We start from the raw sequence: 24114 nt of genomic DNA on the forward strand, positions 1-24114 counted from the left end.
AGATTTCTTCTCTCCCGCAGTCAGCATGTGACCATCACCTCAGAATCGTCGCAACGCTGAAAAAGGTTAGTGTGCTTGCTCTACTGCAAATAACAGCAAATTCATACAACAGGCCTGCGTGTTAGTCAGGACTCACCCTTGCTCTTGAAATACGCAGCCGCTTACACAGAAGTAGCTACTGTATTTTTACGACAAGGACTTAAAACACCCCGGCTGACACCCCGCCTTCAGAAAGTAAAAGTCCTACCATGTATTTGTTCTAGCCATTCACTAAACAAGGTGACTGCAATTAATTAATTAATTAATTAGCTCCTCTACCTGGCTGAAGAGTTGTGCTAATTAAATTCAGCTGGTGTAATGCATGGGTGGAACAAATATGTGGCAGGACTTTTACGTTCTGAAGCCGGGGTGTCCTCCTCTGCTTAAAACAACGGTTTCATCAGTTACCAAAACATAGCGTACTTTACATTACAACATTACAGTCAAAAGAAACTGGACCAAAAAATATTAACCCATTTGTTTAAAAAACATCTTAAAAATCAGAACAAATTTTTTTTTTAAAATCGCTTAAAATAACACTAAGGCTTTAAAACTTCCAAAATTAGTTTAAAAGCACATGAAAAGCCTGAAGAAAAAAATGTTTTCAGTTGAAAATGAAAGGAGTAGTCCCTGCAGTAAACCTCAAGGAATGGGGCCGATGCCGCCGTCACGACTCACAGCTGCGGCCTCTAGTTTGGTCTCAGGCTGGGCGTGGCGGGTTTCCCCCAACCCTGCACTGTTCAGTCATGAAGCCTCCCCTCCTCACAGGTAGGGGTACTGGTTGAGTTTCCTGGGGCTGAGCTGGTAGCTGCTGTAGGCGGCGTTGGCGCGGCTGTTGGAGGCGATGTAGGGCTGGGTGGAGAACTGGTGCTGGTACTGGGCGGGCAGGCCGTGCCCCACACCCACGGAGTCCTTCCGCATGAGGCCCGACGACGCGTAGGGCCCGCTGGCGCTGGTGTGGCGGGAGGAGCCGGAAGGGGCGGAGCCCTGCCCGGAGCCCAGCAGTTGGTCCATGGCCTGGGAGGCGGAGGCCAGCGCGGCAGAGGCCGGGTAGGTGTACAGGTTCGGGGCGGAGCTGAAGAGCGACGGTTCCTGCAGGCGGTAGCGGGTGTGAGAGGAGACAGGGGGGTAGGTCTGGTGCCGGCGTGAGGAGCTGCCGCCCATTCGCTCCTGGGACGAAGTCACGGAGGGCTGGACCTGCAGGGTGAAGATTTATTCACTGAATAGTGTGGTCTCGCACATCCTCCGCCTAACCGGAGTCAACACATAATTGATGGTGTGTGCTGTGCCCAAGACGTAAACCCAAAATTTCCACAAAATAACTCCTTTCAGATGTGTGGGCAAGATATGAGGAACTCTTCAGGGACAGCTTACTCACTGCAAATGGGACACTTAATTCATGGCACTCAGAATGGTTTTGTCAAGAAAAGATGTACTGTCCCAGTTTTATAAACATAGATGGTACAACTGCACTGATGGAAATTTCAAAAAGGCTGTTCCTGTTACCGTAACTGATGGCACAACGTGTGTCACCACTGACCACTGCCAGCTCAGACAGTAGCAGTTTTCACGATACAACAACCCCAACAGGTTATCTCAAAAGCTACCACAACACACGCTGGAGGAGGCTGCAGAGGGTGGAGCCCTACCACTTATTCTATCTGTCCTTTGTATTAGCGTGTGACAGCAGTCCGGCACGCTGTTGACCTAACGCTGAGGCCCTTTCCCTAATCACACCGGTATGGCTGTATACGCATGGTTCAGATGAGCGTGACCGCTGTACTGCAGAACAGGGCTGTGTGTTGCGGTGGAGGGCCTTTGGTGCCGGGGGTGTGTTACCTGGCTGAGGTTGAGGGGCTGCGACCGGCTCGGTGCGGCTCGGTGATGGCGCTCGCCGCCGAGCCCCGAGCTGCAGCTCTGCTGCAAGGCCGCCTTCTTGGGCTTAGTGCAAACGCTCTGGGCTTGGCCTGCGAACACACACAGCGGCACAACCTTCTAAGCCTCTTTTTCCCCCCCAGAGTCATAACTGCCGTTTTCCTTCCCCACACAAAAATCCTTGCACGTAATCAATGAGAGAAGTTATGTAAGAAGTGATAAAAAACACAATACTTATTATTTTTAAATTAGTTACTCAAGGTTTAGCACAGACGACACTACAGTTCCCTCGTACAGGGATGTCTATACTAAAAGCTGTGTCTGTCATGTGTGGGGAATATGAGTGCATGTGAAGAGCTTAACTTCAAACAGAGCATGTGTGATAGTGTTTCAATAATGTATGCATTCCATACATGTTACAGCAGGGAGAGGAAATAAGAGTACACCCACATGATCTTGCACCCCTAGCAATGTTCCTTATACTCAGAGCAGCAAGAGCAATGCTTACACCAAAGATGTCCTCTAGCTGGACAGGCATACCAGGCATAGTACTCCTTTGCCCTGGTGATGTTGGAAGTGTGTACAATGGGAAGCCAACTTTGAGCCGACTATGTGGAATTGACTAAGTGGAGCGGGACTGAAAGGATGCTATGAGACCTGTGCGGAAACCGCAGTCACCCCACGGACCTGCTCCCGAGGTGTGCTTGGGCGCCACCCCCTCCCCCAGCTGGCTCTTGACGGACGGTACAACGATGGCGAGGGACTTGGAGAGGTGCGCCGCCGACTCGGTGAAGTTGGGAAGGCGCTTGGGGCTCAGGGGGCTGCCGGTGGAGGAGTCCGAGTCCTGCGAGTCGTGCACCGTCACGCAGCTGATGACGTTAGCCCGCTGGCCCACCCCGCAGCTGCAGGGAAACAGAGCCAAAATGGTGGCCACTTAGTGGGAAGGCAACTCCTGTTACCTGTGAGTGCCCCGCCCATAAAACGCCCCCGGCCCCCTGGGCAGGGTGTGAAGGCACCTTGGGGTTTTTTTAAGGAGAAGAAGATCCGTCCGCCTGCTTTGTGCGGGCTGTATGTCTGACCTCTCTGTCTGCCTGTATTGGTTCACATTTTAAGTTCAACATTCATTTTGAATGAGAACAAATATTTGAGAATCAAAACCAGGAAAAACACAAAGTATTGACTAAGCAATTACTCCACACGTTCCATTAGCAATATACTCAGAATGTCTAAACAAACACCAGAGTTACAACTTCAAATATTGACTAACCCTCCCCTTGTTATGAATATAAATCCCTGATAGGATAATTATGTTAAAAAAAAAAAAACTTTCTGGAGGATAACTTCAGGCTTTAAGATTAATTCATGTTAATTATTTTATGGGTGTCTTTCTATAATTAACTACATTAATCCAGATTCTGAACCTCCGGTGCCTATCCCTTGCTAGAGAAAAGAATTCCACTCAAACTGACTCACAGACAGGAGCCAGGTTCACCTTGGCTGTGGAACAGTGACCGCTGCCTCGGCTAGAACAGGCGCGTGACCTCACCTGGCAGGGTGGAACTTCCTCTCGTCCTCGTCCTCCGTGTCGCTGTGGATGGTGATGATGCTGACGGCGGGGCTGGGAGTGTCGGAGATGACGATTGGCTGAGAGAGCACGGCGCTATAGGCGGGAGTGCTGAGCAGGGGGCTGTTGTGTGCCGCAGGCTCCAGCAGAGACATCGCCCTGCGCAAGAGGAAACACGAGTTCACAGCACAGGGTCAGCACTTTTCTCTGTAGCCAGCACTGTATTACATAACAGAAATGACGAGGTGGTCAAAACTGGGGGGCAGAACGGCAAACTTTGACCGACCGACCGATTACACGCTATAAACTCAACGCACAAAGCACAGTACACAGAAATGAGTTTTGTAAAACTGCTGACGACACCAGAGTGGCCTTATCTGTGAAGCAGGAAGGTTACAATCAACAGTTCATCAGGAACTAAAAAACAAGGAAACAATTTGTGAGTTGTGCGGTTTTCTGCCTCTGAAAGTGAAAGTGTGTAGCTGATTAACGGAGTGCATTGGTCACAGTGTTTAAATAGTGGCCTTGGTGCCAGCGAGGTGGTACCTGGTTCTGCTGTCTGTGTGCCGGGCCTTGGACCTCTTCCCCGACGTGCCCCCTTGCTGGGGTCTCACCACATGGGCCACGCCCATGTTGAGCGGCTGGGCGGCGGCCAGCGGCACGTGACCCCCCAGCACGGAGGGCTGCTGCATGACGCCGTTGTATTGGCCGCCATGGGAACCCCTGCGGAGAGCCACATGCCTACTCTGAGAACGCCGGTCACAGACAGCCCCCTTCCAACGGAACATTTCTGTACAGACTCGTGGTAAGATTCACAACAGTGAACCTTACAAGTCCTGATTGTTTTAAATCTGGGACAGCCAGCTAAGGCTGGTCTCAGAGCCACACTAGCATACACTCAGACTATAAAACATTGATTTAGCCTGCTCATTATATGACCAGACAAAGGTTCATTTAGGGTTCAGTGAGTGTGGAGATCTGTAATATGTTCCCTAATAAAACGTGTCTGCTAATAAATTAAACTAGTGAAAACAGGTCCAGAGCTTTACCCACCTCCAGTTGGGGATCTGCTGGGCAGAGCCGTCAGAGAGGAGCGCTCCCATTGGTGACTCAGGAATGACAGGCTGGGTAGGGTTGTGGATGGCCACGCCCGGCATCTGCTGCCAGGTAGAGGGGATGAGAATCTGCTGGGTGCCCGCTGGCCACGCCTGCTATAAGCACACACGACGTGCACACACACACACACACACACACACACACACGAATGTCAGGTACCACCGCTTTAAACAGCAACGGCTCTTTCTACCACATACATGCAAACAACATACTGCAAAAGTTGCCTATGGCATCTAAAGCAGACTCTGTGTCATCTCAGACTGGTGCTTGACAGTTACCTGCACGCAGTGCTGGCGTGAGAGACAGAGTTATGCAGGTTTCTAGTGCATCAAGCATGGTCGGATCAGTACAAGCGCAGGCGTAGTTAAAGAGTGCACCGCACATGCATCGCCACATCTATGCAGAGCAGACAGGCCTACTCGCAGCACCCCTCGCAGGCTAATAAATGACCCCCTTGGACCAGGCTAGAGCACACGGGAGTGGGATGCTACTGCTTGTCTCAGGAAGGCATCGCAGCGGGATCAGAGACAATATGCCAACAGCAGCCACTTTCACAGCTGGCTGCCCTGCAATCTGAGATCAGCGACTCCCCGGCTCCACCAGCATGCTTTTGCATCACTCTGCAGTGCAGGTTTATCAGATTTAACTGATCCAGAGTCAGTGCTTTGAGTGAGGAGCCAGATACACTGGGTTCACGTTGGGCTTCAGTGTGAAACTGATGCTGAGAGGACCCTCTATCCCTGCAAAGATCCTGGAACAGTTAAATCTCTTCAAATAATAGCTGGGGACAGGATTAGTGCTGTGTGAGGCAAAGTTCCATGAATGTTGTAACACTTTTGAAAACATACTCTAAGCAAGAGTCAGCTGATGAGAGCCAATCACAGAATGAAATGACCTAAAATCAGGTTTGTACAGAGAAGTGCAGACAGCCACTAAATGGAGAAAACTGCTTGGGCCAAAACTGGCATCTCTTTTTTTATCCCAATCACCGCAACAAGATTGAGAATAGCAAATTGATTTAAGAAAAGATCATTCGGCTACTTTTCTTATCCTGGGGGATACAGATATGCGCATCACCCTTTCCCCTAATTCTCAGAAACAAACGCTGGTATCCAAAACAGAGTGACCTGTGGGAGGAAGAAAAATCTTGGCGGTTATCGCTGAAGAGAGATGGCAGTTAAAACAAAATCAGTGGAGGAGAGGAGAACAGAAAGGGAGAGAGAGACAGAGAGAGGGAGAGAGAGAGAGAGAGAGAGAGAGAGAGAGGTCGCAGTGCTGAGTCTCCACAGGGCAGTGGAGAGCATGTGGCAAACAGCCATGCCGATGGCGGTCTGACCGAGGCCTCGAGGACCTGGGAACAGACAAGGCTGGGTTAATGCGCCTGAGAGAGAAACGGGGTTATCTGCAGGGGTCAGGATGACACGTCGTCCTAGCTGGAATGCCAGAGCTTTGCCGAGGGAAGGGCGGGGGGAGGGGGGGTGGCGGAAAGGTGAGGGGGGGCAAGGGGGGCATGGACACAAGAAGCTGCAAGCAAAGCGCAGGCCAAAGGACTAGACCAATCAGCACATGCGTCCCATGCCTTCGGAAGACCCTGGGAAAGAGACAGAGAAGGGGGGGGAAGAGAGAGAGTGGGAGGGAGGGAGAGAGAGAAAGAGACAGAGAGGAGGGGAAGGGAGGGGGCGTTAGTGCAGGGCCGCGGGGATCGCTTTACCAGCACGGTGGCCGTCTGCTCCAGAAGGGCAGGCCTTCCTGCCCCGCATCCCAGCGCCAGGGGCAGCGAGTACTGCGGCGCCACCGCCGCCACGTGGGGGTGCAGCGTGGCCACCATCAGGGGGGTGCAGGAGCCCTGGGGAGGGGGGGTCACCAAGGAAGGGGGAGGGCCGGTTAGAAACACTTCGGACGCACACGAACGAGGGGCAGCGGCGAGGGCTTTCTTGTCAGTGATTGGTTGTAGGAGCAAGAGGGAGGGGTGACAAAGAGAAACCTCTGAAGATACAAACAGAGTTGAGGAACGGAGGCAGCCCTGTGGTTTTTCAACGTTTTTCCCACACCCGAAAATATGCCGGCATTGTCTGATAGACTTAAAAAAAACAAAAGCAAGAAAAGAACCACCACGTTTAACATTTACGTCCGCCTCCAGCCCTATTTCAGGATACACATGACGGGGGCAAAACGTGAGTTGGGAGAATCTGCAAGGAGGCAACGGGACAGCATGATAACCTTGTTAGTTACTGGAGCACATTTCTTACTGTAATACTGCAATGCTGGAACCGTACTGCACACACTGCACCCTCCCCCTGTGGAAATGTGCAGGCTGTCATTTCCTACTGGAAGTCATGTGTTTGCAGTGCAAATTAGCCTCGCGCAGTTCAAAAGGAAGCCTTCACACTCACTTCGGAAAGAAGAATGAGACTGCAGAAATCGCCTGATAGAGCGAACACATCCGCTCACAGCTTTAGTATGCTTGGCTGTGGTTGCCGTGCAACTAAAGCCCACGTGCCCCCCCCCCGCCCCCTCCCCCCGGTTTCCCAGATGTTTTTCTTTTAATAAGAACAGGAAAACATTGCTTCCAGGAGACCTAGTTATCACTGTGTCAAAGGAACAGAGCCTTCCCCAGAGTGTGGATGGTATTCAACCTACAGCACTGCAAATTCAGTCAGAAACATGAAAACAAAACATGAAGTGCTAGACTATTCAATGCAAGATTCCAGAAAATCTGTTAAGCGATTATTGGCTCCAGAGAAATCAACCATGTCGATGAAGATAGCGCACACGCACGTACAAAACACCCACGCAGGCTTTACCTGTGTGAGCATGCCGGACTGGATCTGCAGAGGCTGGGTGGACTGGTTCTGGGGCACTATGGGTACTGGGTTGTCCATCCTTACCGGGAAACCAGAGTGCTTACTAGAAGCCTGGAGCCCTGCTGGACACAGAAAGCAATCGAGGTGAGCAAAGAGCGGCTGCATTACAAGAGCACTGCGTGAGAACAGGCTGCACACATCGCCCATGAAGCACCCCATCTGACAGTCGCACCCAATGTACCGGCACACCGTCGCTGCCTTCAAGGATGGGACTCACCGAGGCCAGGGAATGTTCTTGCTTTCTTGCCAGGTAATCCGTACAGTTTGCTTACTGACAGTTTGAATTCTTAGCCAGCGAGGTGTGAAGAGAGCTGTCACAGTCAGAGTGAAACTCTACATGCCAGTTTCCAGTAAGAGTCAGTCTGACGAAGATGCCAGGGCTGATATACGGTTACAGCCAATAAACAGGCAGTGGAAACTAAATGATGGCTTACTTTTCCTTGACTTATTTGCTCAACAGCTCATTCAGAGCACCTGTGAACTGCAATTAATTGTTTCTGGCTTTATTACTTGTGCAGTTGTGTATTTTGCAACAGCAATACACGCTAAGCTCCCTGCATGGGGGTATGAGCAGCAGACCGTGAGCAGAAAGGGGGTGGGGCCTCCTACCTTGAATGGTGGGAGGGCAGACGATGAGGGTCTGCTGGAAGGGCTCGGCCTGGGCACACAGCTGGGCGGGGCGCGCCTGCAGGGGGACGCTCTGCTGGGCGAGGCCGGGGATGTTGATCGTGGCCTGCTGGTACAGGGCCGGCTGGTAGTTGAGCAGCGGGACGTTGCTGCTGAGGGAGAGGGAGGGGCCGCCTGCCGGGGCCACCTATCCGGGGACGAGAACAGAGTCTGAGGGCGTGGCTTCTTAACCGTGGCGGTGGATATCACTTCCTGATGATGCTTCAGCAAGTTGGCCTACTATGTGCCTTACATGTGTTCTATCATTATTAACTGATTCTAAGTCGGCAGTTTGGCATAGTGGTAAGGAGCAGGGCTCATAACCAAAAGGTTGCCGGTTTGATTCCCTGCTGGGGCACTGCTGCTGTGTGCTTGGGCCAGGTACTTAACCCAGAATTACCTCAGTAAATATCGAGCTGTATAAAAGGATAACATGTAAAAACTGTAACCTGCGTAAGGCACTCTGGATAAAAGCGCCTGATAAATGCCAATGTAATGTACAGTCATCACAGCCCATCTGGAGTGGGGGGGTATCGTGGTGCGACATTGGTTGAAGCACCTCACCTGACTATGCTGGTTGAGCTGGCTGCTGAAGGTAACGGTCAGATTGGCAGCGGCGTTGGGGGCTGTGTTGGCGGTGAACAGACTCTTCCCATTGTCAAAGGTGTTGCACCTGCGCTTGCATATCTCCATGTTCTGGAAACAGGACTTCACGCTGCATAGGGCAAATCAAACAGCAGCTGACGCAAACAAGGAGCCTTAAAATAAGGACTCATTAACACTGGGTTCCAATAAATTGTTATTAGGTGAGTTTGAACAACTCTTTAATAAGACAGTAAACAGTGACTCCTCCAACCCCTAAGCCCCACACCTGGTAGGTAAACAGTGCACTAACACTGTGAGGGCAGCAATCACTCATACTCTGGATATGCAAACATCTTTGCATTCTGCTTACTGTGAGCTGTGGGGGAAGTCCAGCAGGTGGGCCATGGTAACAAAGGGGTGGCTCAGGGTCTTCATGGGGGTGATCCTCTTGTCCGCGTCCAGAGTCAGCATCTTCTTCAGCAGGTCGATGAACTCCCTCCGGTCAGCCTTCTCCGCCAGCATGTCCGTCCCCTCCAGGTTGGTCGACATGTTTACCTGAACCGGGAGATGTAAGACGGACAAATAAGCCAAAGAGCAAAGGTGTTGTCAGCAGGTAAGTCACAGAAATGCCAGCATTCTAGGACTACGCAAAGCAGACGGCTTGGACCAGGCTGGGTTTATCAGTCGCGGCTGCACACATAGTGGCACCACAGACAAAAACATTTTTGTGTTCAGAAATGTCAAAACAGTGTCAAGTCAATGCTCTGGCAAGCTGACCACAAAGAAGATACCACCAGCTTCATCACAATGTGGGTAGAATGGTTACCTGCATCATGTCATCCAGGCAGTTGAAAATGTACTTCCGAGCCTCCTTTGACTTGATTCCCATCTCCGCCTCATGTTCCGCGGGGGTCTGCAGAATAAAGAAGGATGCAATACAAACACAACATTGGCTGTTAAGTTAATGACGGCTAACGACAAAGGAGTCTCACCTAAAGCTTGTGACGGTCAGGAATAATGCTGTTTAGTGAGTTAACCAGCGAGTTAGATATAATGGACTCTAAGCTGCTCACCTTTAGCCTCCACAAAGGGTAGCTGGAGTCGGGGCCTCTGTTAAAGAATCGACTTGTTTTGGTCCCTGCACTCAGGAGGTACTCAGCTGGCAGCCCTTGGGTCTGGGAGATGTACCGGATCTGCAAAAACACCAGATGGGGATTGAGACTCTGCCATTTTGCCACTTAAATGACAAGGTTCCTCAGCTCAGCACGCTATTATTATTGTTATTATTACTATTAATAAACCTTAACCAGGTGAGTCAACTGAGAGCAAGGCCTCATTTACAACGACGAGCTGAAAAGTGACATGAATTATTGACGCTTCTGCCACTTCTGAGAGGGTGTACATGTGGAGGTGTGCACAGCAAGGCTGCACCTCAGAGGAGGGGAAGGACTGACCTGGTCATACTCTGAGGCTCCGGGGTACAGGGGCCACCCGAGGAAGAGCTCGGCAATGACGCAGCCCAGCGACCACATGTCGATGGCCTCACAGAAAGGCAGGCCAAGGATGATCTCGGGGGCGCTTTAGTCAAAAGGAAAGGAGCACAAACATGAGGCCAAGCTAGTGAGGACAAGCACACTGCAGCAACAGCATCAAGCAGGGCTGGAAAGAGGGGAATAAAAGGCACACTGATCTGTTCTATGACAAATAAAACCTAGTTGAAGTGTTTAGCTGGATGTACCAAACACTCCCATATCAGCCTGGTATGGGGCCATTTACCAAGTATATCCTTAGTGCGTCCAACTAGTCTCCCTGGGATAAAATGTAAATATACACATACTCTTTCAGGAAAATACTGAGTTATACTTAAGATGCAATCAGATACACATTTAACAGATATATGATTGATAACAACCACGGGGTTTCAGATAATATTTCCAGAAAAAACCCATGGGGCCCTTTAAGAAAAGGCAGCCCGCGGCCATGGCTCAAAGTCAGAGCACATGATCTAACAGTCACGGGTCCTGTGTCCTCACCACTACTCTCCTACTAATTAATCCCATGATAGGGCCTAGACCATTAGCTATTACTGAGTAATCCTGTACCCCTGCAGAAGTGATGCATCGTGGGAAATGAGGGCCCCCAGGCTCACCGGTAGTAGCGCGACTGAAGGTAGGTGGAGCAGACGGCCTTGGACACGTGGCTGGCCGAGCCGAAGTCGATGACCTTGACCCGGTAGGGCTGGCGGAGCGGGTCCACCAGCATGATGTTCTCGGGCTTCAGGTCGGCGTGGATGAGGCCCAGGTTCTTGAGCTTCATGAGGGCGGTGGCCACCTGCTGCAGGACTGGCCGGATGCACTTGAGCAGCAGCGGGCTGAACTTGCTGTGCTTCAGGAAGTCGTAGAGGTTCTGCTCCAGCATCTCGAACACCAGGCAGGTGTGGTTCTTGTGCTGGAAGCACTCGTAGGAGCGCACAAAGTTGAACTCATCAGCATTTTCCGTGCTGAGGCGGCCAAGGATGCTCACCTGGAACAGAGGTGTTTGAAAGGTCCGGTTTAAAAGAAACCTATGGCAGGTTCGGTGAAGAAATAAGGCAAGTAGTTGGATGTTCCAAGGATTTATGAATCTGCCACGCAGCATGTATTGCGACCCGAGGTTAGCCTGCCAAAATGATTTAATGACAGCCTTGACTGCATCTTGGGAATCCATACCAAACTAGTATAATCTGTGCAATTTATGGGCAGTCAGATTAGACCTTAGAGAAAGTTGGGTGATCACACAGAGGGGAGGAATGGGGGAGGCTGTAAGAAGGCACCACTTGCTACAATGGAATACAACAATATTTTTTAAACTGTGAAAAACCAGTGAAAATTTTCTTGTAGAGTAAAAAGCAGTTCTCATTTTTATGTAATTTCCGGACAGCTTTTCAGAGGACAGGACTTGGTGGCCTTTAAAAGACATCACTGCACTGCAGCTAATCCCTTTCAGCTGTGTAATGAGAAAGCGGTGAACTCCATAAGGCAACCCATATTGGAAGCCACATTCAAGTTTGTAGAGGTCTTAGCTGCCATTACCCAAATACACCTCTGTAATGCAGAGTACCAAGTAAACTGAAACTGAAACTGTTTAGACCCTGTAACAGTCTGTACAGTTATATACCAAAATGATGAACACCACTCACATCATCTCATGGTTTACAAGACATTATTACATTACATTATTGTCATCTAGTAGATGCTCTTACCCAGAGTGACTTACAGTAGGTTACAACTGTATCCATTGAACAGCTGGACATTTACTGAGGCATTGTGGGTTAAGTACCTTGTTTAAGGGTACAACAACAGTGTCCCAGTGGGGAACCGAACCAGAAACCTTTTGGCTATGAGTCCTGCTCCTTACCGCTATGTCATACTACTGTCCCAAGAGCCTTAAAAGCACCTTTGTACTACGTCACAACTGCTCCACTTAGCAACGAACAACACTGTTAACCTACCTCTATCTGGCCCTGCCGGGCGTATGACGGGTGGTTCTTCAGGATCTTGATGGCCACAATCTCATTGGTCCCTCGCTTCCAGCACTTGGCTACCTGCCCAAAGGTGCCGCGGCCGAGGAACTCCAGCACTTCGTAGCTGTTGGACACCGAGCACAGGATCTCGTGCTGCACCAGCTGGTAGTCGCCCTCGCTGTTGGAGTTGCTGCTCTTGGTGGTGGAGGCCGAGTGGGCGATGGACTGGGCGGTGGCCCCGCCCCCGCCGGCCCGGTTGGACAGCACGGGCGCCGAGAGCTCCTCCAGGATCTGCACGCTGCCACTGCTGTCCACCTCCTCGCTCTTTCGCTTCAGCCCGTACTTCTGGCCCGTGTCGCCACGGTGCCCGGAGTTGTCGTTGCCGCCGCGGCGGCCGGAGGCCCCCGGCAGGCTTCCCGTGCTGTCCGCGGCGCGCACGACCACCTGCCCGCGCGACCCCCCGGCCGGCGGGAACACCAGGCCGGCGGAGCTGTAGGCCATGCTGGTGGGGTTGAAGGCGGGGGCCTGGCCTGCCGCCGTCACAGCGCTAGTGGCAGAGGAGTTTCCCTGAGTGGGGCTCAGCGGGTAGTATTTGCCCTCGCCCGATTGGCTCGTCACATCCCACGCGCAGCTCTCCACCTTCAGCTTCTTCACACGGCAGAAGGCACTCGACGACACTGAAGGAGGGGAAAACACCTGCAGCTGGGAGGCCATACCTGGGTGGAACAATACTGTGGTGAGCGTCATAAGCACAACCTGCGCTTGGTGTTATGTAACATTAAACAGGCAACACTTCGTACACAGGTAGGCGACTAACATACAGAATTAAAACCGCGCTGCTAGCAAAGGAAAACGGACACTTTGTGGCAACGATGTCCCTATTTCACTAAAGTACAGTTTATAAATGTTAATTTGGCTCGTAGCTTTTCAAACATTCCATTTGTATCTTAATATTTAGGTGCCACGCAGTTGCTTTGAGAGGACGTCAGAAAAACCAGCTGTTCTTTGAAATTGGATATCTTTCACATTGATTGAATATCGTGTTCCTGGGTGTCAACATGATCCAAATATTGCCTAAATGACCATTGAGGTGATTTAGACAGCTGATATCGACAGCTGATTTAGACAATCTTTATATAGTTAGCCAGTTAGCTAGTTCACGAAAAGAACACTCACCAAGTCAATTCATATGACGCTGTGGCCCGGAATGGACACCCTTCCACCAGAAACCATCCTGCCCTGAACAGTTCGCCAGCAAGGAACAAAAACACATTATACACAGTAAAACGCTTGATTGGTGTACAGCAACAAGTGCTCTTATAACAAAAACTGGCGGTGTCATGGGGAAACGAAAGCACTAGCGTCACAGCTAAAGAACTAGAGGTAACGTTAGCTAGTTACACTCTATGTTTGTTACAGTAGTTATCTAGTTAACGTTAACGACTGCTAACGTAACCCCCAAAATAAAGAGAGATAGCTGTCTGTTTAACTAGATGGCAACAAATGATCTTTCATCTTGAATTATTCTAGGTGGTCACCTCTCATGTCAAAGAGACGGCTGGAAATGCAGTCACAATTAAGCTACCAACCTACTCGGCTACTTGGGAGGAAGCTGGAGCGTAGCAACACTCTAACAGCAGCAGCTAGCTAGCAATTCACTTAGCTAGGTAAGCAGCTAAGCCCGTTAATCATATCAGTATCGCCAGCTGATAAGCTCATGAAACCGTTCACAAGAGCTGACCTACACATTGTAAATATGATCTGATATAATAACTGGCCTATTACCTCGATTCCTTTGGCTGAAGCCTCGCTGATCAGCCCTGTCATCGGTTTTTTCGACAGCCCGGTGCTAGCTAGCTACCATTAGCAGGTTAGCTAACTAGCTAGGCCTTCATTGTTTTCCACGACAAAGAAACAGTCCAAATCAAAGAGCATACCTGTAAGTCGGAACGACTTTGATTAATAACCAAGAAAATAAAACAATACGTTAGAAAAATATAATTACATGAGAACCAACAAACTGAGACCTTTTAAAAAACCAACGACCCTGTTGAGAGTCGTCAGTCTTTCACAGGAAGAGCCCACGTCCCTGTTCGGGCTGCTCTGGGGCAACGAAAAAAGCTCACTTCCTGTACCGTAAACAATGAAAAAAATATGCACAAGGATTCAGTGCTCTTCCAGATCCCACCCGCTTCCTTGACAGCATCCTGTCGATCATTGCACACAAGCATTAAAACACATCATGTAACCTGCCCAACTCCCTATTGAAATTGTTTTAAATCTCACTTAACTGAAACCATTTCTCCACTCATATGAAATGTTATGTATTTTGCAGTGGACATGTCAAAATGTTACCGGATAGCTCTTAAGCTATCCCTGAATCATTTACCACTCGGTCAATGCATTAAAAATTTCTCATGATTTTGTATGTGTGTACATGCATGTGTGCATACATCTGCACACACTGGGATACTTCTGAACAGGTACACCCTCAGAGCCACTGGGAAGGAGGAGGCAGCAGACCTGGTGCTGTAGTGCAGGGGTGAGCACCTTGCCCTCACAAACATAAGTGTAATGTTTTAAGAATGTCCCCTCACTGCCATTGACACCTCTGCAGATTTGTGTTGGAACTTGACACATACTGATTGTGGACAGTCTGTGAGAATTCTGTGTGCATGAAAACAAATGTTTTTAGTTGGTCACTTCACGCCTTTATTTGTAATCAATTTTAAAGCATTTGAGATACAAGTCCCACTCATTTTGATGACATGTTTTGTTACATTATTATGCAAGAAGGAGCACATATACATTATAAAATCCAGACAGCATATATTTTCAGTAAGTTTAATTGCCAATTAAAATGAAATTCATTCGAGCTACTTTTGATATGGTGGCTGAGTAACCAAGGAGACAAAGCACATCATTACCACCAAAGAAAGTCTATTCCAAATGCTGTAGATTTCACTATAACCAGTGCTCATTCAAGCATATGCGCCGTGCATGATATCAAAGACATAAATAAGCGCCTGACTGGACGATGATTATGATAACCCACATAAACTAGAATAAAAACCATGTTTTTTTCATGTCAATTTGTAATTCAATGCGCATGAAAGATGCCTGACAAAACAGAAGCTTATGCTTGGCTTACAGGTCTAAGGGCGGGTTTAGATGATGAAATGCAATTCCAGTTTGACATCAACATCAATGTTGTATCCAATTATTATGACAGATTTCCACAGGATAGTGGTGATGAAAGGAACGCAAACTAAAAGATATTTTTATCGAGATGATGCTTTGATCGACCTACATGTTGGTGGTGCTTTTGGCTCACGAATATGCAGCACCTCATAAGTCAACAGACAAACAGAAAACTAACCACTCAATAAGGCAGGAATCCAAAATATACAGAGGAGGGAATGCTAAAGACACATAATCAGTAATACCTTTGTATTCAGTCAATAACCAATAATGCACTAAATTTCAACAGATAAAAAAACTCTTTGATTCTTGTACAAATATACTTTCATACTCAATTATTTACAATCTATTGTATAACTATTACCAAACTATTACTGAAATTCTCAACAGCCCAAATGGTTAAACACAAATAGATTAAAACACCACCTGCTATGCAGTTACCACTTCATTCTCCAAAAAATGAAGGAATATTTTCAGCATTCTGAGGCACCTGATGAAGGGTATGAGGGCAATTATAATGACAATTTTCATACAATTTTTTTATATCACAATACAGCTTTAAATTTAGCTTGATCTAGATTTGCAAGAGAAATGAATGAATTAATCAATAGGGTGTCTTTCCCTTGCACGAACAGTTTGAAATATTGAGATATTGAGACATGGACAAGCTGACAAGAGCTATGCTCTTGAACAACGTTAAACAAATGCTTCATATTGTATTGTTGCCTGACTGAATGCAAAACTCCTAGGAAAAAACAATGACTTTGCATCCAAAATACTAGATGATTTAACATTACACATTCATTGTAGCGGAGTTCATACATTTTTTATGCTGGGTGGTATGGGTTGAATTGCCCTTTAACAAATGAGCAGCCCACTATTAACAGGATGGTAGCATTCCTGTATTCTGCAATGCATTAGAGGACCCATACTGGGACTAACCTATAAGCATGGACTGAATAGAGAGGAGGGAAAAAAAAAAACATACATTTGATGATGGCTCACTCAGCTGTGCTTGTAAAAGACCTGGGCAGGCAGAAGGTCTGGCCTGAGCTAACAAACACACACAAATGCTACATAATAACTAAGAAATAAATAATAAAGGAGAGATTAATAAAATACTTGAGAACATGACTTAAAGACTGCTGGTAACTTTAAAGGTGGCTCATCTATAAAGAAAGCTCCCTAAAAAGCTGTCCATTACACTGATGTGAGTTGTTTCCAGCACTTGGTTCAGTTAACTGGGCCGGACGTAGAGTACAAGAAGACTTTACATACACCACTGAGGTTTGACATCAGAAATGTCAATGTGAACGAAAAGCAGCCGCAACTGATGACGTGTCTGGAAACTCCTCAGCAGTGCCGCATACTTCTGTACCCATTTGGATTTCCATGAAATGTATAAGGGACACCGTTTCAAAATATTTACACATATTTACAATCATAAATAATTTATTTTCAGGGGGAGCTCTCAAGCCGGAACACAGGCACAGCAGCTTCTCCAACACATTCAAAAGCGTGTATTACAGAGGGCCTATTCAACACCATTATGCTTTTATATTAAAGCTTCTTTTTGGGGTTAACTGACTAAACGATTAGAGTGGCACGGATTTCAATCAAGCCTTCCCTTCAGAATTTCTTCATATGAGGGGATAAAGAAAATGTCCAAATTCTGTCAATGCACAATAAAGTCACAAGTAAATAATATTACATCTGATAAAAAATTTACTGCCTTCACTGGTGCTACTTCAAAATATGTTTACTATAATTGTGGGCAGAATACAGCAGAAATCCGGCTGTCTGAATGATGATGTATTCACTGAAATGAATCCAAATGTCTGCTGAACTTGGCTCCCTTACTGTCAAAACACGCAATGCAATCGTCTGTTTATGCGTTCTATTTTTAACAACTGTCTAACGTTAAACGAGGAGAATATTTAAGGCCATGACTTGAAGGACAAAATAATATAAGCTCTTATGAACATATCTCTTATGTACATCTATTCACATGATTATGAGGGTAACACACCGTCCACAATGAACTGTTGGCAGATGAAGAACACAAGCAGAAGCAAGTCCAATTGAGGACAACAAGCACACCATGACAGTAAGGTACACCTCCTACCACTGGCAAGGGCAGCGTCGGAACGTACCATAAGAACTAAACGGGGGGAAGGAACGCAACCCAGCAGCTTTGTAAATTAAACGGTCCTTTAATTGAGAACCGGTGCGTGTGCGACTCCCGTCTGGTGGGCAGATCCGTGGAGAGAGACGTGGTGAAGGGAACAGGGCGCTTCAGAACTCCTCGTGCACGTTGCGGGCGTAGTCCATGAGCTTGCTGCCAGTGAAGTATTCGCTGTACCTGAGGATCTCCTCCAGCTCCAGGTTGTGGTTCTGGTTCTCGTCAGCGACGGCGATCATCTGCTTGGCCTCGTTGAGGGCGTTGTACTCATTCATGGGGTCCATGTACTCCTGCAAAGCCAATGGAAGCGAATGAAAAGGGGGCGGCTTTGGGCACCGCAATTTTGGCACAGAACTCTAACAATAACACTGTCTGACTCCTAGGGTATGGCTTTGGCCAAGATTGAACATCTTTCTGGAAGTCAACCTGACCCTGGAGAGCTGACCTGTTCTGCTATCTAATTTTCATCCCGGATGACATAAGGGCATCAGTAAGTAGTCTTAATGAGAATGAGTGCTTCACATTTCTTGGAGATCGAAAATCTATAGGATTGCAATAATTCTGCCAGGCTTTTGCTTGTCACCACTGATGTTAATTACTGTACAAATGTTCAGTCTTCTTAAAGAACCTCTCCAAATCTTTTCTAAAATCTACATCATGCTCATCTCTTCAAACCATTTTTACCATCACCTGTCTCTGCTTCTTTTTCAACTCCACACACCAAATCCTTGTGCCTACCTTTTGGATCCACTAACTGCTTCCTAGGGGTTCAGTCACTACTATGCAAATGATGCAGTTCTTTTCCCCTTTTATAATAATATTAGCTTATCCTCAAAATGTAATTCAAATGCAATTGATGAAGCATTTTTGTGTTTTATACAGACTTATGTTGATGCATCGTAATCTATACTGAATTTCTATAATAAGCTTTTTTGTAATAATGATGATATTGATTTTGACTAGATTTGAAAGATGCAGAGAGCCACCCACCTCCAGCTCTTCCATGGTGACAATACCATCATGGTTGGCGTCAATGACCTCCTCAAACTCCTTCTTCCGTTCCCGCACCCAGTCGTCGTCAATGTCTTGCGCTTCCTGGTTCTCCGCTGTGCCCATGGGCAGCGAGATGAACTCAGACAGGGTCAGCTTCTTGTTGCCATCCTGGTCTGTGGATATTACAACAGAATTGTGTTCTTGTTTATTGGGTGTTCACAAATGCGTCTCAAGATGAGAAAACACCGTTATCTCTGATTTAGATTAACCACTTTTAGCCTGAGTCATTTTATTCTTACAAAAGCAAATTCAGTACACCTAAAACAGTATTAATGTTATAGCATTATTGCTTGTCATCATAAGGTAAACTATGAATCTATGCCCACAGATGCTTTCATATTTTACTTGAACTTATTACTGAATCTTGCTGAAGGATTGAACACAGTGGGGCATTGACCATACCCAGATCACGGACAATCTCTTTGACCATGTACTTGAGCATGCCGCGGCTGTGCTCAGGGTGCAGAAAGGACAGGAACTCCTCCTCGTTCAGCAGCTGGTCTGCTGGGGGGTTGTCAGCCTGGAACCAGCGGTCCTTCAGGCTTTCCAGGACCTCCTGAGCTGAGCAGAACAGACACAATGCACTTGTTACAATCATCCGTGGCTAGAACTGGACACCCAACAACAGCCTGCTATGGATTTGTCACGGGAAAGTGGTGCAGCAGATAGGGCACAGGACTATGTACCTGTGGGGCACAAGTTCAAGCCCAGTGAGGGGCACTGTTATCCCATCTTTGCAGTGTTGATCATCTGAGTAAATCTAAGTTTGAGACAGCTGTAGATGATAGTATCCAGAAAGCAAATAATAGAGTGCAGTTTGAGTTCACCATTTTTATTCAATCTTAGAAGAGACTTACTCTCCTCATCCACTTTCAGCTCCTCGTTCCTCTTGATCTTCTCAGCCACCTCCTTCTCATCAAAGCCTTTGCTGGCCAGAAACTTCACCCGATATTCATCCCATGTCACATGACCTGTAAAAGGTTAAAAAAAGAACTCGACCTACTTGATTGGATATACTCATCTCTCTGTCCACCAGTGTTCAAAAAGGCTGTAAGACATATGATAGAATCTCCTCCTCTTTTTCCTTGCTCCCACTCTCCTACCCTTCTCTACGTTCTCTCCACTTTCAGACATTACTGTCACTATTATTGTCCCATTCCCTCATCTTTTCTTCAGACCATCTTTCCCAGCCTTCACCAAGTCATCTCCTCTCTAATTAATCTGTCACTCTCCACAGGCTGTGTGCCTGCAGCCTTCAATTAGGCTCGAGTCACACCCCTGCTGAAGAAACAGACTCTCGACCCATCTGCCATCCAGAATTATTGACTGATCCTCTCTAAATGTGCAGTGGCTAAGAAACTGTCCTCCTTTCTTTCACAGAACAAACTTCTTGACCCCTTCCAGTCTGCCTTCAGGGCTGATCATTCCACTGACACTGCCCTCTTCTCCATCACTGAAGCTCTTCAATCAGCTAGAGCATCCTCCCACTCCTCAGTCTTGATTCTTCTGGACCTTTCTGCAGCCTGTGATACAATGGACGCCACCCTCCTTCTGTCTACCGTAGCTACATTGGGGATCTCAGACACAGTTCTTCTCTGGGTTCAATCCTACCTCTCTAGAAGTTCATTCAGGCTGCCCTGGAACAGTTGTGTAGCCCCACAGCCTGCTTATGGGTGTCCTTCAAGGCTCTGTACTTGGCCCCATCCTCTTTACATGCCATCTCATGCCTCTGTCATCTCTTCCCAAGGCTTTTCATACAACTTCTATGCTGATAACACTTAAGTTTTCATTTCTTTTCCTCCATCTGACACACAGGTCTCTCTAACATTTCACACTGGTTGGTGGACCGCCACCTGAAGCTCATCCTTGTTAAGACTAACATGCTTCACATGCCCCCCTCCCGTTCCTCCCTGTTTCAAGACATCTCCCTCAGCCTAGACACTACAAGCTACTCCACTTACAGCACTTCTACTGTCAGAAGCCCTGGAGCAATCCTTAATAACCAACTGTCTTTCTCTTCACAGGTTGCAGTGGTGAGTCGAGCATGCTTATTCTTCTTTGTACAAAACGTAGGTACCAGCCAGATCACTATGCTCTGCAACCTTGGGGCAACTGACTGTCCCCTCCCAACAGGGCTGCTCTTTTCAGCCACGATGCCTGTCTGCACTGGCTGCCCAGTGACAGAATGAACCCCCCCCCACAGGGGTCAGGACAGCAGAATCACTGGCCATCTTCTGACACAGACTGAAGACCCACCACTTCAGACTGTATCTTGTTTCCACTTCACACCCTATCCCCTAGCACCTCCTACTTGTATTACTTGCCACTTATTTACTTGTAGTACTGCAATGTGTTATGGATATTGCGATCTAGTGACACTGGGATATAGGGTAGTGTATATATTACTTAGTTTATTAGACTACATAGTTTCAGATCAGCACAACTTAACTTGTGGTAGTGCTTTTTGCATACGTACTTGACTGTAAGGTAAGGTACATATTTTTGGTGATGTTACCCTTCAACCTGTATCAGTGGTGACTTGTACGCAGTGTTTCACTTCTGGTTCTGCATTGCAATTAGGAATGCATTGTTCATCCACAACATCGTGACACATAGGTGCAATCTCTAGGAACTCATTTTACATTGTGCCTTACCGTCACCATCTGGGTCGACAGCATGGAAGCTCAGTTTGTTTTCTTTCACTGCTTGCTGGAAGTGCTCCTGTGTCTTCTCCATGATCCAGCGCTGCATCTCCTTGGCACTGATGCTCTTGTCCTCATTGATATCCACCCTACAGGGGAACAGGGGATACATTTCATGACAGTTGATGCTGCCACAAAAGCCATACGCAGGTATTGTAACTGTCCTCAGTCAACCTTCCTGGGTCAAGGCAGGAACCAATTCACACCTTCCATGAGCATGCATCAGCACATGAATTGCAGGTGAGAATAAGATCTTGCTGTAACCAACCCCATAAAATACAACCAATACATCAAATGTTGCCATTATAAATGAAATTTTGACAAAAAGTTTAAACAGGCTCATCTTAAAATCTGAAGTAAAACATGAAAGGATTTTAATTATCTTTGTCTGTGAAACAGCATAACCCCTTTAAAGCTATTATCAGTGAGATTCAAACACAATACAGACAAGAAGATCACTGAGGAACGTATGGGCTACTAGTTAATTCTGCATAAGTGGTGCTGGGTTTTGGAGGCTAAAACGAGCTGCAAATAAGACTACTACTCCTCCTCATCCATTGTCAATGTGGAGAATAAACCTAAAGCTGACTCCGTACTTGCTGAAGATCTCTATCAGTTTCTTCCTGTTCTTCCTGGGCTCGGAGTCCTCCTCAAACTCTTCCATATCTTTCCCCAGAAAGACTTCCTGGTGGAAGTCCTTGTTGAGGTGGCCATCCATCTCCAGTTTCACGCCATTCAGGTGGTCCGGTGGAAGGATCTCGTTCTCCTCTTTGCTGTTGGGCTTCTTGTCCCGGTTGGCCGACATGTTGGCCGGACGGGCCTGGACACCCATCAAGAGGAGCGCAGCTAAAAGGGCCAGGGAGATGGACCCTGGGCATCTACACCAACCTCTCCTCAAATGCATGATGTTCCTACAAAATCTGTGGTAAAGGGGGCTGTCAAGGAAGTCATTGAAAATGTCAATATAACAATCAATAAAACAAATCAAAACTGCTGCACACATTCTGCTGCGGTAGATTTCGTGGGCTCTGCGAGTAGACAGAGCCATCCAGGTCATATAGAGATCAGTGAATCCTGCTACACCTGCATCGCATTGCTTACAGTCTCAAGTTCATAGATCTGAATGGCTTTGAATAACTTTCATTTCTAGTAGGCTATACCATTTGTGTTATGATGATAGCCAAAACCCTCCCGTGCAACACAGTTACATTCTAGAAGGTATCGTTTATAAACACAGGTCTACCTAACTATTATTTTCGCAAGATAGACAACGAAGCGTTTTATCCTGAGTGACCAAGCTAGCTGCTGTGGCTGTTTTTGTTTCGTGTGCAATGTGATAACCTAACGTTAATAGGTCAAGATTATCAGTTTATGCGAACAGTCTTTAAGCAAACAAGCAAGCGAACGAGCGTTAGTGCTCACAAAGCGCAAATGGTCAGATCGGCAGATATCTGTCAATCCATGAACCCGACGGTGTGTACCTTAGATGGGCGTGCTAACCGCTATGTCAAGAACACCAGAAAACCAGACACTGTAATTTAATGTAATTTTCCCAATTATATAATACAGACTGCACATAGCTGACTAATTGAGAGTCAAGCGCTAAACAGCCTGTACAGTTACTCCAGCTAGCTAACGTTAGCTAGTAAACATTAACTACCTATTAAAACAAGGACAACGCAGGTATAAAATGGCAATTAACTAATGGATCTTAGTAACTAACCAGGAGCAGTACAATTATAACTATCTTGCGATTTTAGTTTGACCTACCTGCTAGCTACTATCCACAATCTTCCTGTCGCTGGTGAGGATGACCGATGACCCTCAGTGTGTGGCCAAAACCAGCCGCCAATAAATTGTTAGCCACCTAGCAAGCTAACCAACCAGCTAGCGATCTGTACCTACAAACCTCAAAATGTACCCGTTGAAACACCATTCGCAAGGTTGAGAGCTCTCACATGTTTCAGGTCGCCTGATTATTTCCTGTACACGTGGCTTTTCCTAAAATTATGGATAGTGACGTGGTCACTTCCCTCCCGCTTCCATTTAAATTACGTGGTTTCGCTATACGGCGATCAGATAGCTAACGGTAGCTCGGTGTTTTCCTATAAGGAAAGTAACTTCCTAATGTGAACAGTGTTAACCTCCGCCTTCTGGTGGTTAAAATGGAGGTAGATTTAAATATCAAGTGGATGGGGTTTTTCAGAGGTCAGTGACTTTGGGCCGTAGGCAAATAAGACCCCTGATATCAGCAGAAGTGATTAACTTGTGACACATTGATTTAATGTTCTCAGTGTACAACATGTGAAGCTAATCTTTGTAAATGTCCAAATTCGTTGAAACCCCTACAATTTGCTGGCATTTAAAGTGAACGTTTACACAATATTTTTGACAGTTTGGCCGATTACAAACGTGAGCGGCGTTTTACTCCTTTGAAAACATTTTTCATTAGCATAGACATATGGGAAAATCAAAGGGATGAAATACGAAAAAAACAGTGCAACTCATTTTTTTCTTAGGGTGACAGATATTTTTCTGAAGGCTTCGGAAGGTGAATCGAGATTTTGAGTGTCCAGTATTGCCAACTTTCACCGAGGTACCAAAGAGGCTTGGTGGGTGACACGAAGACATGCCATAGTAGAGATTTTCAGACGTCCTTGTTGTTTGGTATGATCTGTGAAGATTGCATGTTTGGGTAAAGTAATTCGCTCAAGGTGTGAATGAATTTTTAATTTGAGATGTGGACATATGTAAAATGATAACTG

General features: G+C 47.1%; 2 protein-coding genes across 10 annotated transcripts; both read right to left on the reverse strand.

Moving 5' to 3' along the window:
- Positions 1–354: 354 nt before the first annotated feature.
- Positions 355–14313, reverse strand: LOC118778898 (homeodomain-interacting protein kinase 1-like). Of its 8 annotated transcripts, XM_036530684.1 has the most exons (19): positions 14239–14313; positions 13997–14148; positions 13388–13450; positions 12200–12927; positions 10859–11232; positions 10164–10287; positions 9783–9902; positions 9536–9622; positions 9080–9264; positions 8689–8839; positions 8068–8272; positions 7399–7520; positions 6306–6440; positions 4532–4689; positions 4025–4201; positions 3461–3637; positions 2602–2816; positions 1879–2006; positions 355–1236 (listed from the first exon to the last, which is right to left on the reverse strand). In XM_036530684.1, the coding sequence occupies exons 4-19, from the start codon at positions 12923–12925 to the stop codon at positions 802–804; spliced, it is 3519 nt and encodes a 1172-aa protein (XP_036386577.1). In that variant the 5' UTR covers positions 12926–12927; positions 13388–13450; positions 13997–14148; positions 14239–14313; the 3' UTR covers positions 355–801. The 8 variants fall into 8 exon arrangements, with proteins under 8 accessions (XP_036386577.1, XP_036386578.1, XP_036386579.1 ...); XM_036530685.1 differs by lacking the exon at positions 13997–14148 and having other exon boundaries at positions 14149–14301; XM_036530686.1 differs by having other exon boundaries at positions 7399–7517; positions 13997–14301.
- Positions 14314–14899: 586 nt separating this feature from the next.
- Positions 14900–23492, reverse strand: LOC118779886 (45 kDa calcium-binding protein-like). Of its 2 annotated transcripts, none has more exons than XM_036532208.1 (7): positions 23120–23492; positions 21946–22269; positions 21302–21438; positions 19505–19618; positions 19050–19208; positions 18585–18760; positions 14900–17884 (listed from the first exon to the last, which is right to left on the reverse strand). In XM_036532208.1, the coding sequence occupies exons 2-7, from the start codon at positions 22251–22253 to the stop codon at positions 17708–17710; spliced, it is 1071 nt and encodes a 356-aa protein (XP_036388101.1). In that variant the 5' UTR covers positions 22254–22269; positions 23120–23492; the 3' UTR covers positions 14900–17707. The 2 variants fall into 2 exon arrangements, with proteins under 2 accessions (XP_036388101.1, XP_036388100.1); XM_036532207.1 differs by having other exon boundaries at positions 21946–22284.
- Between the last annotated feature and the right edge of the window lie 622 nt (positions 23493–24114).

Source organism: Megalops cyprinoides, chromosome 6, assembly GCF_013368585.1.
Source record: "Megalops cyprinoides isolate fMegCyp1 chromosome 6, fMegCyp1.pri, whole genome shotgun sequence".
NCBI lineage: Eukaryota > Metazoa > Chordata > Actinopteri > Elopiformes > Megalopidae > Megalops > Megalops cyprinoides.